The sequence below is a fragment of the Canis lupus genome, chromosome 4, assembly GCF_011100685.1.
Source record: "Canis lupus familiaris isolate Mischka breed German Shepherd chromosome 4, alternate assembly UU_Cfam_GSD_1.0, whole genome shotgun sequence".
Lineage (NCBI taxonomy): Eukaryota > Metazoa > Chordata > Mammalia > Carnivora > Canidae > Canis > Canis lupus.
In genome coordinates, this window is record NC_049225.1 from 6,851,829 (window position 1) to 6,874,217 (window position 22,389).

General features: G+C 40.7%; 1 protein-coding gene and 1 long non-coding RNA gene across 4 annotated transcripts in view; one reads left to right on the top strand and one right to left on the bottom strand.

Annotated features, from left to right (window-relative positions):
• Positions 1–22,389, top strand: part of PCNX2 (pecanex 2) — a 289,788-nt gene that overhangs the window by 63,512 nt on the left and 203,887 nt on the right. For both annotated transcript variants that reach the window (XM_038533888.1, XM_038533889.1), the window contains exons 9-12: positions 1,260–1,395; positions 13,940–14,085; positions 21,133–21,286; positions 21,373–21,405. In XM_038533888.1, coding sequence (XP_038389816.1) covers positions 1,260–1,395; positions 13,940–14,085; positions 21,133–21,286; positions 21,373–21,405 — 469 coding nt within the window. The remainder of the gene's footprint in view (positions 1–1,259; positions 1,396–13,939; positions 14,086–21,132; positions 21,287–21,372; positions 21,406–22,389) is intronic.
• LOC119871440 lies at positions 127–21,910 on the bottom strand. 2 transcript variants are annotated; one of them, XR_005357783.1, is made up of 3 exons: positions 21,761–21,910; positions 21,094–21,277; positions 127–207 (listed from the first exon to the last, which is right to left on the bottom strand). It is a non-coding gene; the product is annotated as an uncharacterized LOC119871440 (long non-coding RNA). The 2 variants fall into 2 exon arrangements; XR_005357782.1 differs by lacking the exon at positions 21,761–21,910 and having other exon boundaries at positions 21,094–21,377.

Sequence of the window (22,389 nt, forward strand, 5' to 3'; positions counted from 1 at the left end):
GGCTCCATGCCGGGAGCCGGATGTGAGACTCGATCCCGGGACTCCAGGATCACACCCTGGGCTGAAGGCAGGCGTTCAACCGCTGAGCCACCCAAGCGTCCCAGGAAATGAGTTTCTTTTCTTCTCTCAGCTGTGGTCTCCTCAGCCTTGTTTCTCATGGTGACAATGTGGCTGCCCCAGCTCTGATGTTTTTAACTCACACAGCATCTAAAGGCCAGGAGTAAGACAGTGTCTTACTTTTGTTACCTTTTAAGAAACAGAAAAACTTGTACATGAGCTCCCTAATGTCCTCAGCCATCTCCCCTTTGCTCCACAGTGGCCTCTTAGGATATGTTCTCCTTTCCCAAAACCAGGCACTGGCACAGGGTCTATAGGATTAGAGTTATGGTATAAAATGACTAGGATTGACCCCCCGGGACTAGGGAGGCTCCTAGTCTCTTCTAAAGCCATAGTCCTGGATGACTGAATAAAATTAGAGTTATGTCAGCAAGAATTCTATTAGAAATGACTGTAGGGTAGGTAGTCGGTATTGCCCCCTCAAGGTTGTTGGCACCCTGCTAGAAAAGCAGATGGAGAAATGTGTCCTAGTTTTTGCTTCTGAGCCAAAGGAAAGATGCCAGGCTTGAGATTTCTGGAAGAGTTTTATTAATTTACATCCTGTCAACCTATGCGTGATTAAAGACAATAAAACTATATAAATATAGATTACAACTAATTTAATAATGGCCTCTTTTCCAATTACCTGAGGCATTTCTTGCACCTTGTGTGTGTACTTTCTTGGCTTTGGATGGGGGTGGGGGCGAGGAGGGGATGCGGAGCGAGTTGGGGGCTGGGGGGGCAGCAGAGATGGTAGATAGTTTCTTCCAATTGCTGTCTCTGGAATTGTCCAGACCACTATTTATTGTTTTCACAAAATATGAAGCTAGAAACTATTGCTTCCACCTACCCATCCATTAACTATGTGCAAAATTAAGGTCTTCATCTCTAGGACACCAGGCATCTATCTACCTACCCCCATGCACACCAACTCTGGACTGCCTGAGTAACTTGAATGTGAGCAGGATAATTGCCCTTCTGCATGAGGATAGTATTGCAAATTACAAAATTCCATCCCTTAACTGCATACATAAGGTTGTAACAGTCATAAAGACTTAGCCACTACCTGCATCGGGGATCCCTGGTTTCCTTGTGTTCGCATGTAATGAACAGACAACTTCCATACTTCCATGTAACCAGGGGTTTCTTTTGTCTCTCCTCAGAGAGATACAGATCAGCTCCTCCAGTACCACCACTTCTGAGAGTCAGGATCCTTCTTCTGGAGACCCAGCAGTCAGTGCACTTCAACAGCAGCTGTTACTAATGGTGGCTCGGAGGACCCAATCAGAAACCCCACGGGTACGTTCCAGCATCACTGTGAATGTTCCAGAAGCATGGATCTTGAAACCTGCTTTGTGGTCACATTACCTAACAGAATAAATCAGGTCTTATCCTGAAGTTTACATTCCTAGGTTGTGGATATATCACTGCATGGTAGCCTATGAACGTGGGAAAAAAATGCCATTTAGATAGCAAGTATCCTTCATTGCTACTAACAGGATTGCCATTGTCTTAATTGCTCTTCCAACCACAGTAGAAATTCATGTACATTGATCTTGGTTTCCAGGATGCACAGACCCCACAAGGGCTTACTTGGTTAGGTTGCCTTTTTTTCTCACCAAGGTTGGAAAAGATCTGAATTTTTATTAATTTATGATGGCTTTATATGTTAAACACTCAGATTCTTAAAAAGAATCTCGACTTGAAGAGAGACTTTATTCTTGGAGCAAATGACATTATCATCAAGGGACTTAAAAGATGAAGGCTCCCATTATTTTACTAAGAGATAACTTACTAATGTTCATTCACTTATTCACTACACCTTTATGAGCATGACTGTGGGAGAGGCAGAGCAAAGAATTCAGAGCAAAAGATCACACGGGAGATAAGACTTACCGCCAGATAGGAACCTAGATCTACAGGGTAAAGTGGGGCATTTCAGACAAAGAAGCTGGAGAAGGCTCCTTAGAAGAGAGGACACCTGGGATAGACTTTGGAGGAAGGTGGCTTCAGTTGGTGTAGGCAGAGGGGTGCTGTCAAGTTAGTGTAAAGTTTCTCCATTGTTGTATTTATCTTCCGTCAGGCAATGTTGTGATTTCTTCTAGACAACCTCACTTACAAAAAAAAAATGCAGTTTTGTATTTGTTTTTATGATTTATTAACTACATTTTTCTACAAGATGCCTGATGACACAGTGGGTTGAAGTTGGTCAGATGTGTGAAGAAAAGGTCCTGTTACCTTGTAACTGACTACACATTGCTCTGGAGTCCTTACTCCTACTGACTGGGTAGAGAGGTCTGAGAAATGCCAAGCGAGTGGAGTCAGCCTTTCCAGGTTTGAAGGAGCTGCTGTGGGAGCAAGCATCCAGCTAATTCAAAAACTCAGTCTTTAGGGCATTTTTTTCCCCGTCCATGTACCAGTCTCCCCTCCCCCTCCCACTGCTCCCTTCCAGGGCTTCTGTAGTCTAGAAGGAATTTCCTAGTAGCAAGGAGGCAGGTGGACGTGGAAGGCCCCTCTGGCCATGGCTCAGATGCCTGGCCCCATCCTGATCATGGGGTGTGTTGGTGGCACCTACAGGGAAATAGCTGCCCTGCCCAGTTAGGGTGTACTACTGGGGTCTCCCAACTGGCTCTGAGGATCTCAGATTCTATGGCTTCCTCCTTCCCAGCACTCTCTTTGGTTTCCTGGTCTTTCCTGTACCTTCATGTGCTCCAGTGGGACTGAACCTCAGCTCACTGTGCCCTGTGCCCAGCCCTACCTCAGTCACCAGTACTAGCTCTCACCCCAAGATGAAGTATGTGGGTTGATGGGGGCCTGGGAAATGCGGGTTTTCTCTGAGAAACTTCCCTGTCACAGGCCTGGGGAAGCTCCAGCTCCCTGCAGCCCTTCCCTGCCTGTCAGTATGGAGAGGAAAGTCACAGAAAAATATCTACATAGTTTGGGAAGATGTGAATATTATTGATTCCATGATTGGTGGAGCCACAGGGAACCTAGGAACTTTGGATTTATCAGAGACACAAACCCACAGGCTTGATATCTAAAAAACAGCCCAGGTAGAGCAGAAACTTGGAAGTAACTAAATATTGCATGAAAAATTCTTTATATTCTTTATATTTAAAGTTCTCTAAGTGGCATATATGACTGTATAAAAAACAATTCATATTTAGCATTGTTAATTATTTAATCAAATTCACTGAAAACTTCAGTCTTTTTAACTTTCAAAATTTTAAGTAAAGTTTAAAAACTTTAAAGCTTTGCTCCATGTAGGTGTGGAAATGGGAGAATGAAGATTGCTGTGCAGGCTCATATTTAGACACTGAAGAAATATTTACAAAGGTCTCATACCAGAAACAATTCTTTACTTCTACTGCTTGGCTTTCCAGATTTAATTGATATCACCAATTAGGTTTTGGCCACCAAATACAAATGAAGTTAGTTTCCTGCTCATTATCCCAAATGTATTTAGTGAAGGGTTATGCGCCATCAGGTGTACAGTGGCAAAAAGACTCAGCTCCTGTCTCCAAGCAGTTTAACTGCTGGTCAACTGATTCAGCTATATGTGATGTAGGTTATGGTCTGGATGGGCTCAGGCGCTGTGGGACACAGGAAGCCTGAGGTTGGGACGCAGGAGGTCAGGGAGGCTTCCTTGGCAAGGTGACAGCTCAACTGAGATGTGGAGGATGAGCTGATGCAAGGCAGGTAAACTGCCTGGATGAAGCCCGGTGATGAGACAGGAAAGCAGGTATGCTCATAGTCCTGGAGTGTGGAGGCATTGCAGTGGTGGCATGAACAGTGGTTCCTAGACAAGTCCAACAAAAAGTAGCAGGAAATAGGGCTCTGAAGACAAGACTGTTTAGTGACTCTCCTTTTTCTCCATCCTCCCTCTTCTGTCCTTCATGGCTGCATGAATGCTTCGAGTGGACTGAGTATCCCCCTGCCACCCACCATGTGCAAACTCCTCACATTGCAACAAGGGACCATATCCTACAGGCTCCAGTGGTGCCCAGGAGGTGGGCCCACACCAGAGAAAAGACCTTGAAATTCTGTCCTGGTACAAATGAATGAAGTAGTCCTGCAGGAGGAGTTCTCAGTGGGGCTGGTCAGCTTGCTTTTATAGGAGGCAGATAGTGGAAGAGGTTCTGCATTATCCCCATGGCTGCAGAGCTTAGTGCCTGAGCACAACGAGGACAGAGCTGGGGGCACACGTAGTGTTGGTGGAATCTGCCCTCTGCCCTCCAGATTAGCACTGAGGGGCATTGAGCATTAGCGGTCACAGCATCCCACGCATCCGTGTCATAAACTGAGACTTCTCTGTGCCTCAGTTTATCCATTATGTACCTCTAAGGTCATCAGGTATAACCTATCAATGCATAATCATGACCTTAAAATTTTACATTACCACTATGTTATATAAGTATTTGAAAAAAATAATAAAAATAAATATTTGAGTAATCACCTTAAAACAACTTTATCACACTACTGGTTGAGAGGCAGGCCCACCCAGTCCACTGAAAGTGTTGGATCCTTGGGAGTCTAGCATTTTCTGCTTCTGATTACCTTCACCTGGATCTGGCTTCAAACCTATTCACCCTGCCCCACATTAAAAATTAGATAGGATTGTATGTGAAAGTACTCTGTAACTGAGGCTTTATATAAGTCTACAGGAGTGGCATTATCATCATTATCATCACCAGGGGTGGCATGGAAGCTGGTGGTTCATTGGTCCTAAACCAATCAATGAGTATTGCAAAGATGTGCACAGCACTGGGTCTGGCTGACGGTCACTCTAGGTTAACGTAGAGGTAGCATTTCCATCACAATTTACTATCATTATAGGATTAATGCAAATGGAAGCTTTCTTCTTTTACCCTATATATCATTTGTATTTTTCCCCCATTATGATATGTTCATAAATCGCTATTTTTAAATTTAAAACATTTTTAAAAGGTAAAAACATATTCCTGGACCTCTGATTTGCATGAAGTGCTGTATATAATGTTTTATAAACAATTCTGTATATAAAATATTGACATTTACTAGCAGATGAAACAGATGAGCTATCAATTATGATACCTTAACATAATAACTGATCATCTTATGTATTTATTTATTGGAAAGTGCATTTTGACTTAAAAAATGAATATTTGCATACTTTTCATTTATCATGTTCAGAGCTTTTTTTTAAATGTAAGATTTGTTATGATTTTTGGAATTTTGCAAACTCCTTTTTTTTTCTTTTGCAAAATTGTTCAAAACAGGAATTTTGGCTGCTAAATAGAGCCACCGTTATAATAGTATCCCATGTATGCTTTATGTTTTTTATCCTACAAAGTCTTGGTCATATCCAGATTTAACCAGCATTCCATTAGCATATTGGGAACACTAGTTATGTGCAGGGCACACATTAGGTGTCTCATCACATCTCATATTTGGTATCACATTATCTTTATAGAGAATCTTGGAGGTTAGGTATTATTTTCCCTTTGATTTTCCATCTAAGGAAGCCAGTGCAGAAGGTCCTGGTTTTTGGGGCATTGGCTTGACCCCTCCCAGCCCAGCACTCTTTTCACTTTGTCCTTTCGTCACTACTGGGATATCCATTTCTCCTCACCTCCTCCTTAGGAGCTTCCTGTTTGATGTCTCATGAGCCCATTTCTGACACCAAACAGAGTCCCTTTCAACTCCACCTTCCCATTACCGGGTTTGACAGATCTTAGGACGAGCAAGGAAGAGCGTGTGGTGCCTCAGAGACCTAGTGCCTATACTGTATCCTCTTCTCGCCTCTACCTCTCCCTTCAGGAATGTTCAAGACACTTCTGCCCTTCACAGGAGGCCTGCAACTTAAATCCACCCATGTCTGTTGTGATGTTGAGGGTTCTGTAGACCTGGTCACTTACTCCCCTCCATATAACAGGCCCTCCTTTATATTTTAGCTTTTAAATCTGACTTTGAGGATTCTTTTAAATAACATTATTTGATCTTCATTATTGCCCGACCTAATTATTTTTTATCAGTGTCCATTTTCAGATGGTTTCCTTTCTAAATTTGTGTCCTTAATTTGTGTCATCATTATTGGACTCATACGTATTGCGTCTTGAAGCGTTTTGCTGTACAGGTGGCTTTTGCCTGATCAGTGAGCACTGTCTGAGCTGTGGATTCTCCTGGTTCCCCTAAGTGACACTGCAGAAAGAAATGAGGCTTCAGCATCCCACAGTCCTTTTCCTAGAGTAGGACCTCAGGGAGAAGTGACCTGACCTCTCAGAGACTCAGTTTCTCACATTTTAAATGGGAATAATAGAACCTCCGCAGAGGAGTTCTTGTAAGGTTTTGAGGATTAGAGATGTATATGGCAAAATTATGCCATATAATCAATGGCAATGACTAACATCATCAATTTTTTTTTTTGAAGAGAGAGAGAATGTGTGAGTGGGGGTGTGGAGGGGAAGAGGGAGAGAGAGAGAATCTTTAAACAGGCTCCACATGCAGTGAAGGGCCCAAAACGGGGCTCAACTCCTAACCCTGAGATCATGACCTGAGCTAAAATCAAGAGTTGGATGTTTAACCAACTGAGCCACCCAGGCACCCCCAAATTGTTCTTAGTTATTTTGAACTCTTGAAAGTACCATTATTTTGAATGGTAGAACTTTTCAGGTAGCTTGGGGGAGAGGGATGAACCTTTACATTCTTAAATATTTTAATATTGCCTTTAATATTACCAAAAAATATTTCTGAAATGTTCTCTCTCTCTCTCTCTCTCTCTCTATATATATATATATATACACACATAGATATAGATATAAATATATATGTATATTTGCCTATCTTCTTAAGCCAAATATGCTAATCATCATTTAAGTTGTTACTGATAATTCAGATTCATGAAGAGAGTCTTGAATATTATGCTGTAAATATAGATCCATCTGGGGAGTGTGAGCAATGCATTTATCTTGTTTCTGCAAAAGGACTTGTGTTCAACTTACACCCTGCCACCCTATTTTTGCTAATCTCTTTTTTGAAATAGTAGAATAAAATTTGTGAGCCTGGCCTACTGGGTAATGTGACATGGTAATTCTTCAGTAAGGCTTAATTAATGAATCAGAGACAGAAATAGTGTTTTGGCCAGAGACTCAGTCTCCATTGTGAGACCTATCCCAGCCAGCCCTATCATTGCTGATTCTTTCCAGGAGCTCTGCCTGAGACCCTTATTCACTACTTTCTCCAGCCTTAGCTGTCGTACACACTCCTAAGGCTCACTTCTGTCTCTTTTTCTACATATATAGGCATTGATATGTCTATACTTGTGTATGTGTGTCATGATGTACGCTCATGGTTGGTTTGCTTGTCTATACCCTGGGAGTTGTCAAGCCCCTTTAAGCTAAAAACTCTTATTATTCTTTGAATTCTCAGCATATAGAACTTACAGCATCTGGCTTAGATAATCTCTACAATAAATATTTGTTGGATGAGAGAATAAATGAATGATTGAACTGGTGAGAAAAAATGAATTTGAAATTTGTACCAGAAAACAGGCTATGAATAATTGCTATAACCCACTGAAACATTTAGCTCTGAGGTTCCTTGGTGTCTAAGGCAAAAAAAAAATGAAGTTCCATGAACCTTATTTTCACATAAAGGAAGTTAAGTTATGGGCTGATTTGTACCTCAGAATTTGGCTGTATTTGGAGAGAGGATCTTTAAGGAGGTAATTAAGTTAAAAAGAGGACATTAGGGTTAGACCTAATCCAATATGGCTGGTATCCTTCTAAGAAGAGGGGATCAGGATGCAGACACACACAAGGGAAAGACCATGGGAGGATGCAGAGAAGATGGTCGTTGACAAGCAGAGGAGAAAGGCCTCAGCAGAAGCCAATCCTTGATCAGACTTCCAGCCCTTAATATATTTCTGTTGTTTTAGCCACCCACTCTGTGGTACTTTGTTGTGGAAGCCCAGGAAAACTGATACAGAAGTCAATCATTTTTTTCTTTGCATTAAATTCTGAGATTTTTTTTAAAACTAGGATTTTTATTTAAGAAGCAATAAATAGCACAGTTTACCAGAATTTTTAATAACTTTTACCAGCGATGTAGATGTCATCTACATGTGATTTTGTTTTTATACTGACTTTCCCTAACAGCAAAGGGTAGACTATTAAACCTCAACTGAGGGACCTTATTTTTCATATAATTCAGAAGAATACTGTCATCTTTGCTGCTGCTTACCCTTGACCTCTTTATGCATCCTCATGAATTCCCACATCACGAATTAGTAAACTGTAGTAGCCCTGTGTGCATCTTTTTTACTGGCCTAACCATGGAACATAAAGGAAAAAAGATCCCTTTAGTGGGGGGAGGTTTACTATAGACCACAAATTCTTTGTCATTAACGGAAGATGCTCTTCTTGCTGACACAACAGCATTTCCACTATGTTCTCTTTCACGTCAGAATAGAATCCTGGACACAAGCAGCACTTCCAATTTCAACTTCCCTGTAATAATACAGCCAATCCATCCTGTATATGGCCATCCTGTATGCTGCCTTCATGATGGATCAACTGTCCCTTGAAATGCCTTTTGCATTAATATTTTATAATCTGAATAATAACTTCAGGTTCCATAGCTGAGTCAGTGGATTAGCATCTGGGAACAAAGAGGTGGTAAAATGTGCTTCCTTGGAGAGCTCTTCCCTGGTCTCCAGTGAAGCAGGTGTGCTGCCCTTATGCAAGTCAGGCATTTTGACACCAGTGACTTTCACTGAATTAAGAAAAAAACCCTGCCTGAGTATAACCTTCTGCTTTATAAGTCAAAGAGAAATGTGTGCGACCTTTAAAAGACAGCACCACCTCCATGGCTGCTCTTCTGTACTGTCCTTATCCTTTTTTTGGTCTTGGCCCTTCTTCCCAGTCTCCTGTGTCTTCTGTGTGTTAGCCTACAGGAAATTAGAGCCTATTTTAAATCCTTTTTGGAAAAATACAGGGCCAAAGCAAAAAAATAAAAGTACAGATTAGAATGATCTAGCACTTCCACTTCTGGGTATATATTCAAAAGAATCTAAAGCTGGGACTCAAACAAATACCTATATGCCCATGTTCATAACACCATTATTTGCAATAGCCAAGGGCTGGAAGCAACCCAAGTATCCATAGACAGATGAATGAATAAACAAATGTAGTACATCCTTACAATGGAATATTCAGCCCTTAAAAGGAAGGAAGTCTGACACATGCTACAACATGGATGAACCTTAAGGCTATTATGCTAAATGAAATAAGCCAATCACAAAAAGACAAATACTCTATGATTCCACTTATGTGAGGTACCTAGAGTAGTCAAAAACAGAGACAGAAAGTAGAAAGGTGTTTACGAGGGGCTGAGGGCAGAATGGAGAGTTCGTATTTAATGGAGACAGAGTTTCAGTTTGGGAAGATGAAGAAGTTCTAGAGGTCTGTTGTACAACAATATAGATAGTAGTACTGAACTGTACTCTTAAAAATGATGAAGATGGTAAATTCTGTGTTTCTTTTTTAACCACAATTGCAAACAAGATTACAGGTTAGAAATAGAAGATCTACAGGGGGCTGGGGCATCTTGGGAAGTCTCAATAGTAGCAAGAAGTAAAAAGCAGTGGCCAACAGCAAAGGAGGAAGAAGAGGGATTTGTCTTTTTTTTTAAAAGTTCAACTTAATTAATATATAGTCTATTGTTAATTTCAGGGGTAGAATTTAGTGATTCATTAGTTGCATACAGCACCCAGTGCTCATCACATCACGTGCCCTCCTTAATGCCAGTCACCCAGTTACCCCATCCCCCCAGCCTCCTCCCCTCCAGCTACCCTTAGTTTGTTTTCTAGAATTAAGAGTCTCTTACGGCTTGTCTACCTCTGTGTTTTCATCTTATTTTATTTTTCCTTCCCTTTCCCTATATTCATCTGTTTCTTAAATTCCACGTATGAGTGAAATCATGTGATATTTGTCTTTTCTGACTGACTTATTTCTCTTAGCATAAGACCCTCTAGTTCAATCAACATCATTGCAAATAGCAAGATTTCATTCTTTTTGATAGCTGAGTAATATTCATATATATATATATATGTATATATCACATACTCTTCATCCATTCATGTCAGTGGACATCTCAGCACTTTCCACAGTTTGGCTATTGTGGACATTGCTGCTGTAAACATTGGAGTGCATATGAGGGGCTTTGTTTTTAATGGTCTCTGTGCAAAGAGAATGGCAGACAGCACAGTGTGGGAAGTCTAATGGGAGCCTCTCTACTTAATCTGGACTCCAGGAAGCCGCATACTCCTTTTACGATTAACTAACCACTCCCTTTCAGCACCATCCCCACTAAGGGGATCATGTAGAAAACTACCCCCCTCAAACCTCAGTGTGGATTTGCAGCCCTTCTTCACCCTGGATCACATGGGTGATCCAAGCACCTTACAAAAAGAATTTATTTAAAAATGGTGCTGGGTTGGTATTGCATTCTAGTGCTTAGCAGAAACAAAGGTAAATTTTAATCCAGAAGAACAGAGCTTCAATATTGCTGTCAAAGAATTCACACTAATAAAGACCCAAGGAAAATATGATAAAGTGAAAAGTTATAAAATATAACAGAAAACATGCTGCCATGAATAAGAGCCAGCAAAGTCAACAGAAAGCAGAAACAGACTCTTAATGGATTTAGAAATGGTAATAATTAGATTCAGAATATGGATTAACTATGTCTAATGTGTATAAAGAGATAAAAGGAGAGGTTGAAACTCTAAGTAAGGAGCAGAAGGCCATGTAATGAGCAAGCAGATCTGAAAAAGCACCAGATACTAGAAATGAGCAATAGAATAATAGAATAATAAAAATAAAACTTCAAGGGATTTAACAGGAGATTTGACACATAAGAGTAGAGACAGATTTGAACAAATTATTTAGCTGTAGCACGGAGAGATAGAGAGGAAAAGAGGAAAGAAGGTTAAGAAGCATGGAGGTCTGGGCCAGAAGGACTATTGTACTTCTTGTCAGAGTTCCAGAGGAGACAAGGTAAGACTGGCATAGCAAAAACAATTTAAAATTTAAAGTCTAAGATAACCCTCAGATATAAGCATTCATGTCCTGGCAAATTGATGAGGAAAGGGTGAACATTTCAATAAATGGCACTGGAGCATAGTTTTCTTTATGGGAAAGAAAATGGACCCTTAGTTCATGAACAAAAATCCCCAGTAGTCTAATAAAGTAAATGTGAAAGTCAAAAGCATATAGTTTTAAGTAAGATGATATAATCAATTAGCCGTAGAAGTCTGGGGTAGGAAGGGATTTGGTAAATAAGGCACAGAGAGCACAAAACTTTTTGGGAAAAAATGGACAAACTATATTTCACTTAAATTAACATCTATTTATCAATAACACATTAAGGAAAGTGAAAAGACAAACAATAAACTGGGAAAATATCTGTAACATCTATCATTAATAAAGGTCTTGATCATATATGTACATATATTTATAGATACACACACATGCACACATAGACACATATAACTAATGAAAGACAAGCAACCCAACAGAGAAAAGGATAAATGATTTCATGAAGAAAACTAAAAGTGGACAAAGATGCTTAACTTCATTAATAATGAGGGAAATGCAAATTAGAATAAAATTGCAATATTTTATACACCTGATTAGGCAAAGTTAAAAATTACCTGACACTGTCACATGTTGGTGAGGATGTCAAGCAACATGACATTTACCTGATGTTGGTGGCAGTATAAATTGATAGAATCAGCTTAGAAATCTTATTTTTCCAAAATGTTTTCTAGTGAATTGAACCTTCCCATACCCAGTAATTGCATGTGTGATAGATTTGTACGTTTTCTGGGAAAGTCCATTTGTTTCCTAGGAAAGTTGAACATGTGGTACAGTTGAACATTTGCATTCTTAGCAATTCCATTTCTAAGTGTATGTTAGGTCTGTGTTCTAAAGAATCCTTGCACATATGTACCAGGAGACATTTCCAAAAATGTCCATAGCAGCGTAATAGTAAAAAAAAAAATAAAAAAAAAAATAAAAAAAAAAAGACCCTAAATATCCAATATCCGAAAGTAAAATGGGTAAGCAAATTGTGGCATATCCGTATTCTACTGTCAAAATGGATGCTACAGCTGTAAAACAGCATGATTAGTCTCAGGAAGATAATGTGGAATGGAGGGAAAAAAGGAAAAGGTAAGTTGCAAAAGGATACATATGCTATGATTTCTTATCTACAAAGCTTCAAAAACATAAAGCTAAATGTATAGAACTTGTGGATGTAAGCATAGTAAAACAGAAAAGAAGAGAGGGAATGATAAGCACAAAATTCAGGACAGTGTTGGAAGAGGATGGGACCAAGGAGTGGCCCACTGGGAATTTCTATGCTGAAGTAAATGCTCCTTTTCTTATAACTGGGTGATAGACACACATCCAATATATATGTGTATATATGTATATATTATATACATTTAAAAGCCGTATATTTGCATTGACTCCATATTTAATAAAAACATGTATTTTTAAAAAGCATGGTACCTAGTGTTATTCAATGTAGAAAAGAATACTCCAGAGTCTTGGGCAGGATGAGCACTGATGCACAGGAGCTTGACAGTGAGAAGGTGTTCAGGTTGCCCTATAGGTTCTATTTAATAGCACAAAAAGGGAAAACCACGTATTTTTTGAAGATGGTTAGGACAGAGGTCAATATTAAATTCATTAGATTCAAAGAGTGTAAGCTTTAGTTTTCTGAGAAATTTAGCAATATGGAACATCTTATTCCTTATTGATAAAAAATAAATGAAATAACTATCAACTGATATTTAATCTCTATTTGTCTCTAATGGAAATGCCATCATAACAGGCTGTTTTAACTACTTATATTTTAGAGATGGTGTCAGGTGTCAGAGGAAATAAATTTTGAGTTTTGCCCTCATAAGTTTTTCTCCATCTTTTCAGTCCTGCGGATCCTTCAGCTTCAGCTCATCAAGTTCTGCATCCCCTCTGCTTTTCTGGTGTAGAGTCCAGCTCTTGTTTTGTATGTGCGGTGCTTGGCCTGGATGTCTGGTTTTGAGTCTGCCCGACAATAGATAGATGTCTAAGGGGTGTTTTCTTACAGGCAATAGGATGCCGTGCATGGACTGTGTCCGCCATCTTCTTCCTTATATTCCTATTCCTGACCTTGTGCCAGGCTCCTAGGAGTTACTCATTAAGTATGTTAGGCAAATCAATCAAGACTTTTTTTTTTTTCAAAATTCAATTCTTCTCCACGAGATTAGCGCCATCCAGAGATGAATTTGGGGCTAAAACATTTTAAACCTAGAATTAAATTTTCCCCTGTTTGTTTCTGTTTTATTGGTTTAGACTTTTTTCTACAGAGATCTCAGTATTTCTTATATCAGGCCTTACCAATGACTGACAAAATTGACAATGAAAGTCTTTTTACTCTTAGTAAAATTTAAATATTTCGACATTACTTTAAATAACATACCTTTCAAAAATTAAGCCATTTCAAGTCTTTTGTTGAATTCTGATCTTTTAGAGAATTATTTTCATGGCAGTTTCTTGCCCTTAATTAACAGCAGTGCTTTGATGGGAGCAGCATAAATTTAGTGGTACTTTATAATGGAATTGAAGAGTGTTGGTAAGAAAGACTCTTTGTTGATCATTATCTTTCTCTTAGTGTACCCATTTTTATGAAATATGTTGGTTTACATTTCAGAATTTGAACATCTGCTTTTTGTACTTTTGTTATTATGAGGTATATTTATGACAATAACATGTCAGTATAAAACCCTTTCTCTGTTGTTTCTTTTGGTATCTGAAAGCATCTGAGTCAGGATCTGGAAGACTCATCATGTTCTTCAACACAAGGAAAATTTAACCGAGAGCAGTTTTACAAGTTTATCATTTTCCCTGGCAAGTGGATTAAAGTCTGGTACGATCGACTTACTTTGTTGGCGTTACTTGATCGGTAAGCTGCTGAACATGCAAGTGTCCAGATAAAAGATACAATGGGGGCAGAAGAGTGCACTCGCATGCTTGTAAAAAGAAATTGCCACTTGCTCAGGTTCTCTGGAATGTTTTCAAGATGTATACCTTTTGTGCTGCAAACTCAAAGGTGAAGCAGTGAGATCCTGACAACTGAAGACAGTGGGAGATATGAGAATTGGGGAACATGATTTAGATGTAAGGTTAGCTCTGGGGACAGTGTTATGCATTGGTCTACTCCTGGCTTGCCACTTTTTTTTTTTTAAGAAGGCTTGAGGTTCCATGGATAGCACAGGCTTGACCAACTAACTGGATGTGGGCCGGGGAAGAGGAGGGCAAGTGAAGCAATATACTTGGAATGTTCATCTTTCCTTTTAAACCCTTTGACTCTTTCACCCCTCTTCTTTCCATTGTTCCTCAAGATGAAATGTGGGGTTGGAGATGTCATCAGTGGATGGGGAGGGAGCAGGGAGGAGCTCTAGTTAGTTAAGGCGCAATGGAGATGGGGGCCGGGTCAGGGTCTTCCCATTTCTACCTCCACCCTCTGATCTCACGATGTACAAAGGACAGGATTTTGATCTCCAGGGGCCATGCAGTTCTGATGGGAGTGTTGATTTGAAAATTCAAGATGCTGTTACTGACGCTGTCATCAGCAAATGCAGAGTTTCACAGTTAAATGCCAGCCAGTGGGGGCAGTGGGAAGGCTGATTCCCTGACTTGCTGTAGTTAGTCCCTCCGTGACTACTTGTTATAGTAATGTTTTAAATGGTGTGATTACATACTAAGAAACTATAGTCATGCAAAATTACGACAGTAAATTCCAGGACCCACAAGTCAAGGAATGGAGTTACAATGGCTTTTCTAACAACACTATGTCACCCCAGGGGCATACACACAAGATGAACGTTTCAAGTGTTACTGAAATAGTCCAAGATAATACATTCTGTTAGATGATGCAGGGTTTTTTTATATTAATTTTATTTTCTGTTAAAAAGGAATATTGGACAACCTGATGTTAACCCTTCATATTAGAGACAAATATTTCTGTCGATTTTCTAGGTGTTATTTCAATCCACTCAGTGACAATAAATTACTGAAAATCTAATTAAGGTCTAAGAAAGGACAACGATGAAGATTATTGAGGTTTTTAAAAGTTTATGTTTTTATAGTTTTAATCACTTCTGTCGCAGGTCACACTGAGTTTGAAGGCAATGTTCAGGGATGTGTAGACATAGCACTATGCCCTGACCCTTGGGCTCCTCAGCTGATGTGGGAGCCTCTGGGGATCAGATCCAGGGCCCACCATTTACTAGTGCTGTGATCTAAAGATGGCTGTGAAACCTCCCTGTGCTTCAATTTCCTGTCTATTAAATCGGGATAATCTATATTCAGGAAGGACTGAATCAAGTTAGCTATAGCAAGTGTCTTTTAAATAATACTTGCTATTATCGTTATTATGGCCTGGAATATGGCCCAGAACCCAGAAAGAAGAGAAATAAATAAAAATAAAATGAAATTAAAAAAAAAAAGAAATTGGGATAGCCAAAGTGGATGTTGTCAAACCCAGACATTAAGATGTAGGCCCTTCACTCATAGGAGAAATCGCCCCATTTTCAGAGCCCATATAAGCCTACTTTCAGGCATCTATTTGCACACATGGGGATCTGGTTTTCCAGATCAGAGTCAGTTAAGAGGGGAGATAAGACAGCATGATCCCCGAGCTGACAACAAGGACAAAGGAGACCCAAACACTAATCTAGAAAAACCTGGCAGCTTGGGACCTTTGCAGGGAGAGTGTTTTCCCCAAACAGGACTGTGGATCAGAATCACCTGGTAGCTTTGTAAAAATACAGATTCCAGGAGTGAGAAGTCTGCGTTTCAGTGGGCCTTGAGTAAGATGTAGGGCACATCTCTCACTAGCTTGCCTTCTTAGGACAGCAGTGATCTGGAAGGTCTGTTTAAGAAGCAGGAATTTACACAATAAATTACAGTTTTTACTCTGATAGTAAAATTTCAAAAGGCATGAATAAATTGCCTTTGATATTCATTGGGAGGACATTATATTTAAGGTCCTACATGGATTAAAGAACTTGAATTGCCAAGTTAAAGTTCATAAAGAAAAAGTATGCATAATAAAAAACAAACAGTACAGGTTGGGCAGGAAGTAGAAGAAACTGGTGAATTACAAGCACTGAAATTGAGCTAATCTTTGCAATAAACTCCCATAGCTTAAGGCCTTCTGCTTGATAATTTTCAACTTTACTCTGGAAAACAGGCTGATCTTCCTTGAAAATATTTCCTTCTCTGATCGCACCTTCAAGGTTCCTATGATTACAGCCTTTCATGTTCGCTTTCAGTTTGGCATTCATTCTACTCACATACTTTTTGTCCTTATTCTCCTTTATTCTCTCTCTCTCTCTCTCTCTCTCTCTTTTTAAAATAAAGATCTATTTATTCATTTGAGAGAGAGAGAGAGAGAGAGAGAGGCAGAGAGAGTGAGCGAGCATGTAGGGGGAGGGACAGAGGGACAGGGACAGGGAGAGACTCTCAAGCAGACTCCCTGCAGAGCACAGAGCCAGACCTAGGCAGGGGGCAGGGGTGTGTGCTGGATCCCACAGCCCTGAGATCATGACCTGAGCTGAAACCAAGACTTGGATGCTTAACCAACTGAGCCACCCTGGCACCGCTCTTTTACTTTCTCTTATTTTTTATTCTGCTATTACCCCATCTTGCATAATACGTAGGTTTTATTTTCATTTATCTAATTTTCCAGGTTGGCATCTAAAATAAAAAGCTGCCCATCAGGGTGTCATTTCATTCATTTGTTCATTCATTTAACAAATTAAAAAGCCTCCTGCCAAGCACCTGGTCCATGTGAGGCTCTGCACTGGGCACTGAATACATAGAGCAAGGGTGGGAGCAGGCAGGGTGCCTACCCTCACCAAACTGGCATTCTACCGCACAAGGTAAGCTGAGATAGCAGACTGGAATAGGTGCCATGAAGACACACATGAAGGCCTGAGTTAGAGGAAATTGGGGGAGAAATGACACTGATGTCAGAACAGCAGGTGGTTGCAGAAGCATTTTCTGAGGTGAAGCATACCAACGGAGATAGAAACAGAGAAGGAGCTAGCCATGTGACAATGCAAGAAAAGCATTCATGCTCCTCAAATGATCTCGTTGCCATCGTCATCATCTTGAGAATGCGCTCTCATCTCTCCCATCTGGAAAGGTCCTCTTGACCTGCTCTCCTGCCAGCTGCTCTGTCCAGTTTCTGTGTGCTCTGTTGCAGCAGAACTCTGGGAAGAGCTGCCTGCACTTGCTGGCCGCCTCTCTTCTCCCATCAACCGGTTCCGTTCACTCCCGACTCCAAGCCTGCCCTTGTCAAGGTCACCGTTGACCTAACCGTTCAGCCATCATTTTGCTAGACCCATACACAGCCTTTGACAGAGTCAATTCTCCTCTTTGGTGTGCTTTCCTCTCCTGGATTCCAGGACTCAGCCCTTTCTTGGTTTTCATTGTGTCTTGCGGGCTACTCCTTCATAACATAGTCACCTTTGCAGGTAACCTCTGACTCCCGACCTCTTCATGCTGGAGTCCCCGGGTGCTGCACGCTTGAGAAATGGCCCTTCTCGGTGGGGCTTAGCCTGACCTTCTGCTTAAAATTACAACAGTTCCCTATCCATATGCTTGTAATTCTTACTTTGTTCTATTTATTTTTTGATTGTGCTAATCAACTCCAAATGCTACATAATATACTTAAATTTTTGTGCATATTACTTATTTTATGCCACTGCCCACTGGAAAGAAAGCTCCAGAAGTTTTGTTCACTGAGGTATTATTCCAGATATCTATAGTGCGGAGCAGTCTTACATGAACAAATGAGTCAACTTCCCTTTGCAAACAACTCTCTTTCCAACCTCTGCCATTGATTCTGCCATGATCCTTTCTTCCCCAGACTGACATCTTGAAATCATCTTTATTTCTTCACTCAGCCCTTCATTGTACACAATCCATTCAAGTCCTTCCCGCTCTGGTCTGTATTGTATCTCAAAGTCACATTGCCTTCCCAGTTTCCCAGCCAGGACACTCTTCCAGACCCTAATTACTTCTCCCCTGGAGTGTTGTTTATCGTTGCTCTGCTATTTCCCCTCTAGTGCATCTTGTCAACCTCTGCCAGATAAATCTTTCTACAGTACAGCCTAACCACAGCACTCCTTGCCCAGTGAGTAAACTTTTTAACCTGGTGTTTACATAGAGATGCATGAGAAGCTGTGGGAGTGGAATGATGGGGGCCTGGGGCAGAGGAATGGAGTTCTGCTGGAGGAGAATCTGGGGAAAATAGTTTTCAGGAATGTTATTTCCCCCTAATAAGAAAAAAAGTCTGTTAATTTAATTGAAAATTTTGTTTTTTTTAAAGTTCCTAAGCCTTTAGATTTTTTTAAGTATACATCAAAAAGTTATGAGCACACTAAAAAATACATAAAGAATTTTATGGACCTGAACTAACAAAATATATTTAGCTCTATAAAAAGTACACAGTGGAAAACAAACAAACAAAAACCCATAAATTTTCCTTTTTACCAAATATAGTTTGATTCCCCCCAGAAGTTTTTTTTTTAACTTCAGCTTGAACATCATAGTATCTGAGTTCTTCACATTTCTATGCATCTTGATTCTCTACATCTCAATTGTCTGATTAAAAAAATAGGCAAAAGATATGAACAGATACCTCACCAATGAAGGTATACAGAAGGCAAAAAAGCATATGTAATGATACTCCACATCATCATTGAGGAATTGCAAAGGAAAACATCAGTGAGATATATTACACACGTATAAGAATGGCCAAATCCAAACACTGACCACCAAGCGTGGGAAAGGAACTCCCATTCATGGGAATGCAAAATGATAAAGCCGAAGATAACTCAGTGGTTTCTTACAAAACCAAACGTATTTTTACCATATGATTCAGCCAGCATGCTCCTTGGTGCAAATGAATGGAAAACTTAGGTTAACACAAAAACCTGCACATGAATGTTTATAGAAGCTTTATTCATAGTTGTCAAAACTTAGAAACTATTAAGATGTACTTTAATAGATGAATGGCTAAACCATGGTACATCCGTATAGTAAAATACTATTCAGTGATAAAAAGAAAAGAGCTATCAAACCATATAAAGACACACAGGGGGATGCCTGAGTGGCTCAGCAGTTGAGCATCTGCCTGCAGCTCAGGTCATGATCCTGGGGTCCTGGGATCAATTCCCACATCAGGCTCCCTACAGGGAGCCTGCTTCTCCCCCTGCCTATGTCTCTGCCTCTCTCCCTGTGTCTCTCATGAATAAATAAATAAAGACACAAAGGAACCTTAAATGCATATTACTAAGTGAAAGAAACTGACCAGAAAAGGCTACCTGCTGTGTGATTCCAATTATCTGAAATTCTGGAAAAGAAAAATCTGTGGAGACAGTAAAAAGTTTTGTGGTTGCCAGAAGTCGGGGAAAGGCAGGGGTGAACAGGAACAGAGGATTTTTAGGGCAGTAAAAATACTCTGCATGCTACCGTAATAGTGGGTACATTTCACCATGTTTGTCTAAACCCATAGAATGTATGGCAGCAAGAATGAAATAATGATAATGATGTGTCACTGTTGGTTGGCTGATTATAATGAATGTATCACTTTGGTGGGGGATATTGATGGTGGGACAGAATTTGTGTGTGTGTGTGCACACATGCGTGCGCTTGCACACACGCGTGCGTTTGCAAGGAGAGACTATGAGGGAACCCTTCTTTTTCCCTTAATTTTGCTGTGAATCTGAAACTGCTCTTAAAAAATAAAGTCTATTCATTTTTTTAAAAAACGCTCACAAGTGCCTACTTGCCAGTTGAAGTAGTTAGTTATGCCTTTATAAAAATAATGTAATGAAGGGACCTATATGTACATAAGAAAACTGGTGAGGCAAAATATGTGCTCAGAATTCTTGGGAATGACCCTTCTACACTCCTGACCATGTGGTCCACACCATGCTCCCTTACTCCATTTCTGCCTCTTCCTCCCATCACTATGTCCTGCATGTTGTCCTCCCATAGAAGTCTTTCACCTCTGAAGTCATAATCCCAGCCACTGATCATCCCCAAATGTTTTGCCAGGCCATCTGAGCACTTTGACCCATCCACCTGCTCCCATCTAGCAACCTCTCCTGTCCTCATTGCCTCCTGATCCTACTTAGTCTACAAGATCCAGCCTTCATCCCCTTGTCTCAGCATCCTCAAGCACCCTTATCTTGTCTTCCTTCACACACAGCAATAGCACCCCCCTCTGGGTGAGCCCACCTCCGCATCTCACACTTCTTACTCTGGGTCCCACAAAACAGAACACCACCCAGTGAGACTGTGGTCATGACACACCTCAGTCAGACCCTCTGCTTGTTAGCTGGAGCTCTCTGGTGGGAGCTCTCCTGGCTCCTGAACCTGGGAAGGAAATTCTGGCCTTAGACCTTGTATCTGGAAGGGATTTCCTGCTTTAGCTAGGTGTTAATGCACCTCCTCCCCCCATTTAAAGGAACCAGTGCAGCTCTTTGTCTTAAAGGCATTTTATGTTGTGCACAGAGTAATTAACTGTTTTCCCCCAGGAGACCCAGTTTAGGGATCAAGGAGACTCAATGGAATTATATTTCATTTATTTCAATGACAGGAAATGGGTTAAAATATGGATTTTGCTTATAAAATACAGAGGGAAAGAAAGAAAGAAGAAAAAGAAAGAAGAAAGAAAGAAAGAAAGAAAGAAAGAAAGAAAGAAAGAAAGAAAGAAAGAAAAAAGAAAGAAAGAAAGAAAGAAGAAAGAAAGAAAGAAAGAAAAAAGAAAAGAAAAGAAAAGAAAAGAAAAGAAAAGAAAAGAAAAGAAAAGACCATTTTGTTCCCAAGTATAAAGGCAACTACTCTGCTATCGCTGTCAGTGGTTTCAGAGACGTTTGGGTATTATGCTTACCTTTTATTTCCTTTGTTTTTATTTGTTTATTTTATGCAGAACTGAAGATGTCAAGGAGAACGTGCTGGCAGTTTTACTCATTGTGCTGGTCTCGCTCCTCGGCTTTCTGACATTGAACCAAGGCTTCTGCAAAGACGTGTGGGTGCTCCTCTTCTGCCTCGTCATGGCCAGCTGCCAGTACTCCCTGTTAAAGGCAAGACCACATCTGATTCTTACCATCACTAAGGTATCCTTGAAATCACAAGATGATGACACAGACACTTGTGATTTGTGTTCTAGAGTGTTCAGCCTGACCCCGCCTCGCCAATACACGTAAGTCTCAGATAACAGGCAAGTAGCTTGTCTTGTCTGCTTGTGTTAAAGATAGGGGAACAAAACCTATTCAAGGGGCGAAATATATGTCAGTGTACATATACTCAATGTATAAATAGAAATATGAGTGCATGGTTGCCAGATTCGGGCTCGAGCTGAGAGCGTGGTGTGAGTGCCAGGGGGGTAGCAGGGAGGATACAGAATGCGGATTGCCTTTCCAACCCTGCTGGACTCTAGTCAGGGCCAACCATGCAGCCCAGCGCGGGAAGACTGGCCTCTGCAGTTGGAGTGCCTGCCTTTGTTTCCTGGTTCCTCCCCTTGAATGTGGGACCCTGAGCAGGATATGTCTACTCACCGTGTCTGTGTTTCTCTGCATGTCAGTAAGGATAATGAAAATGCCTGTAGGGATTAAATAATCTATTTAACTTCCTTAAAACGGTGCCTGGAACACAGATGTTGCTGAGCGAGTGGGGGCTATCATTATGGGTAATATTAGTTGTGTAAGCACGAGTCATGAAGCTGATTTGCTGTTCCACATTTTCAAGAGTATTGTTACCTTTCGTCCACATAACTGTGGGCTGACTTAGAGCTGAGATCTGGGCTTGCCATCCTGACCTGTTGGTGCTCTGGCGTCCTGCCATGAGCATGAGATCTGAAGCATGCATGGTTTCCACTGACCCAGCTGCCCTTCCCCTGCAGAGTGCTGGGGGGATGCGGTCTGGCACCCTGGCTACGTGCCTTTGCACCAAGCTCCTGCCTGGCAGGACCTCTCAGCTCTTTGAGAGGACTTTCTTTCCTTTGTTATGGTGAGCTGTGCACACCACCCCACCCGCCCCCACCCGCCCAAACCCTTCCAGAGAAAGAAAGCTTGATCTTCCCTCCATTGTGCTTTTAAAAAATTCATATCCAGGATTTAGGACTGCTTTTAAATCTGTGATAGCTCCTGTTTAGCTCATAGTAATTAAGAAAAGCTTATAATTGGAC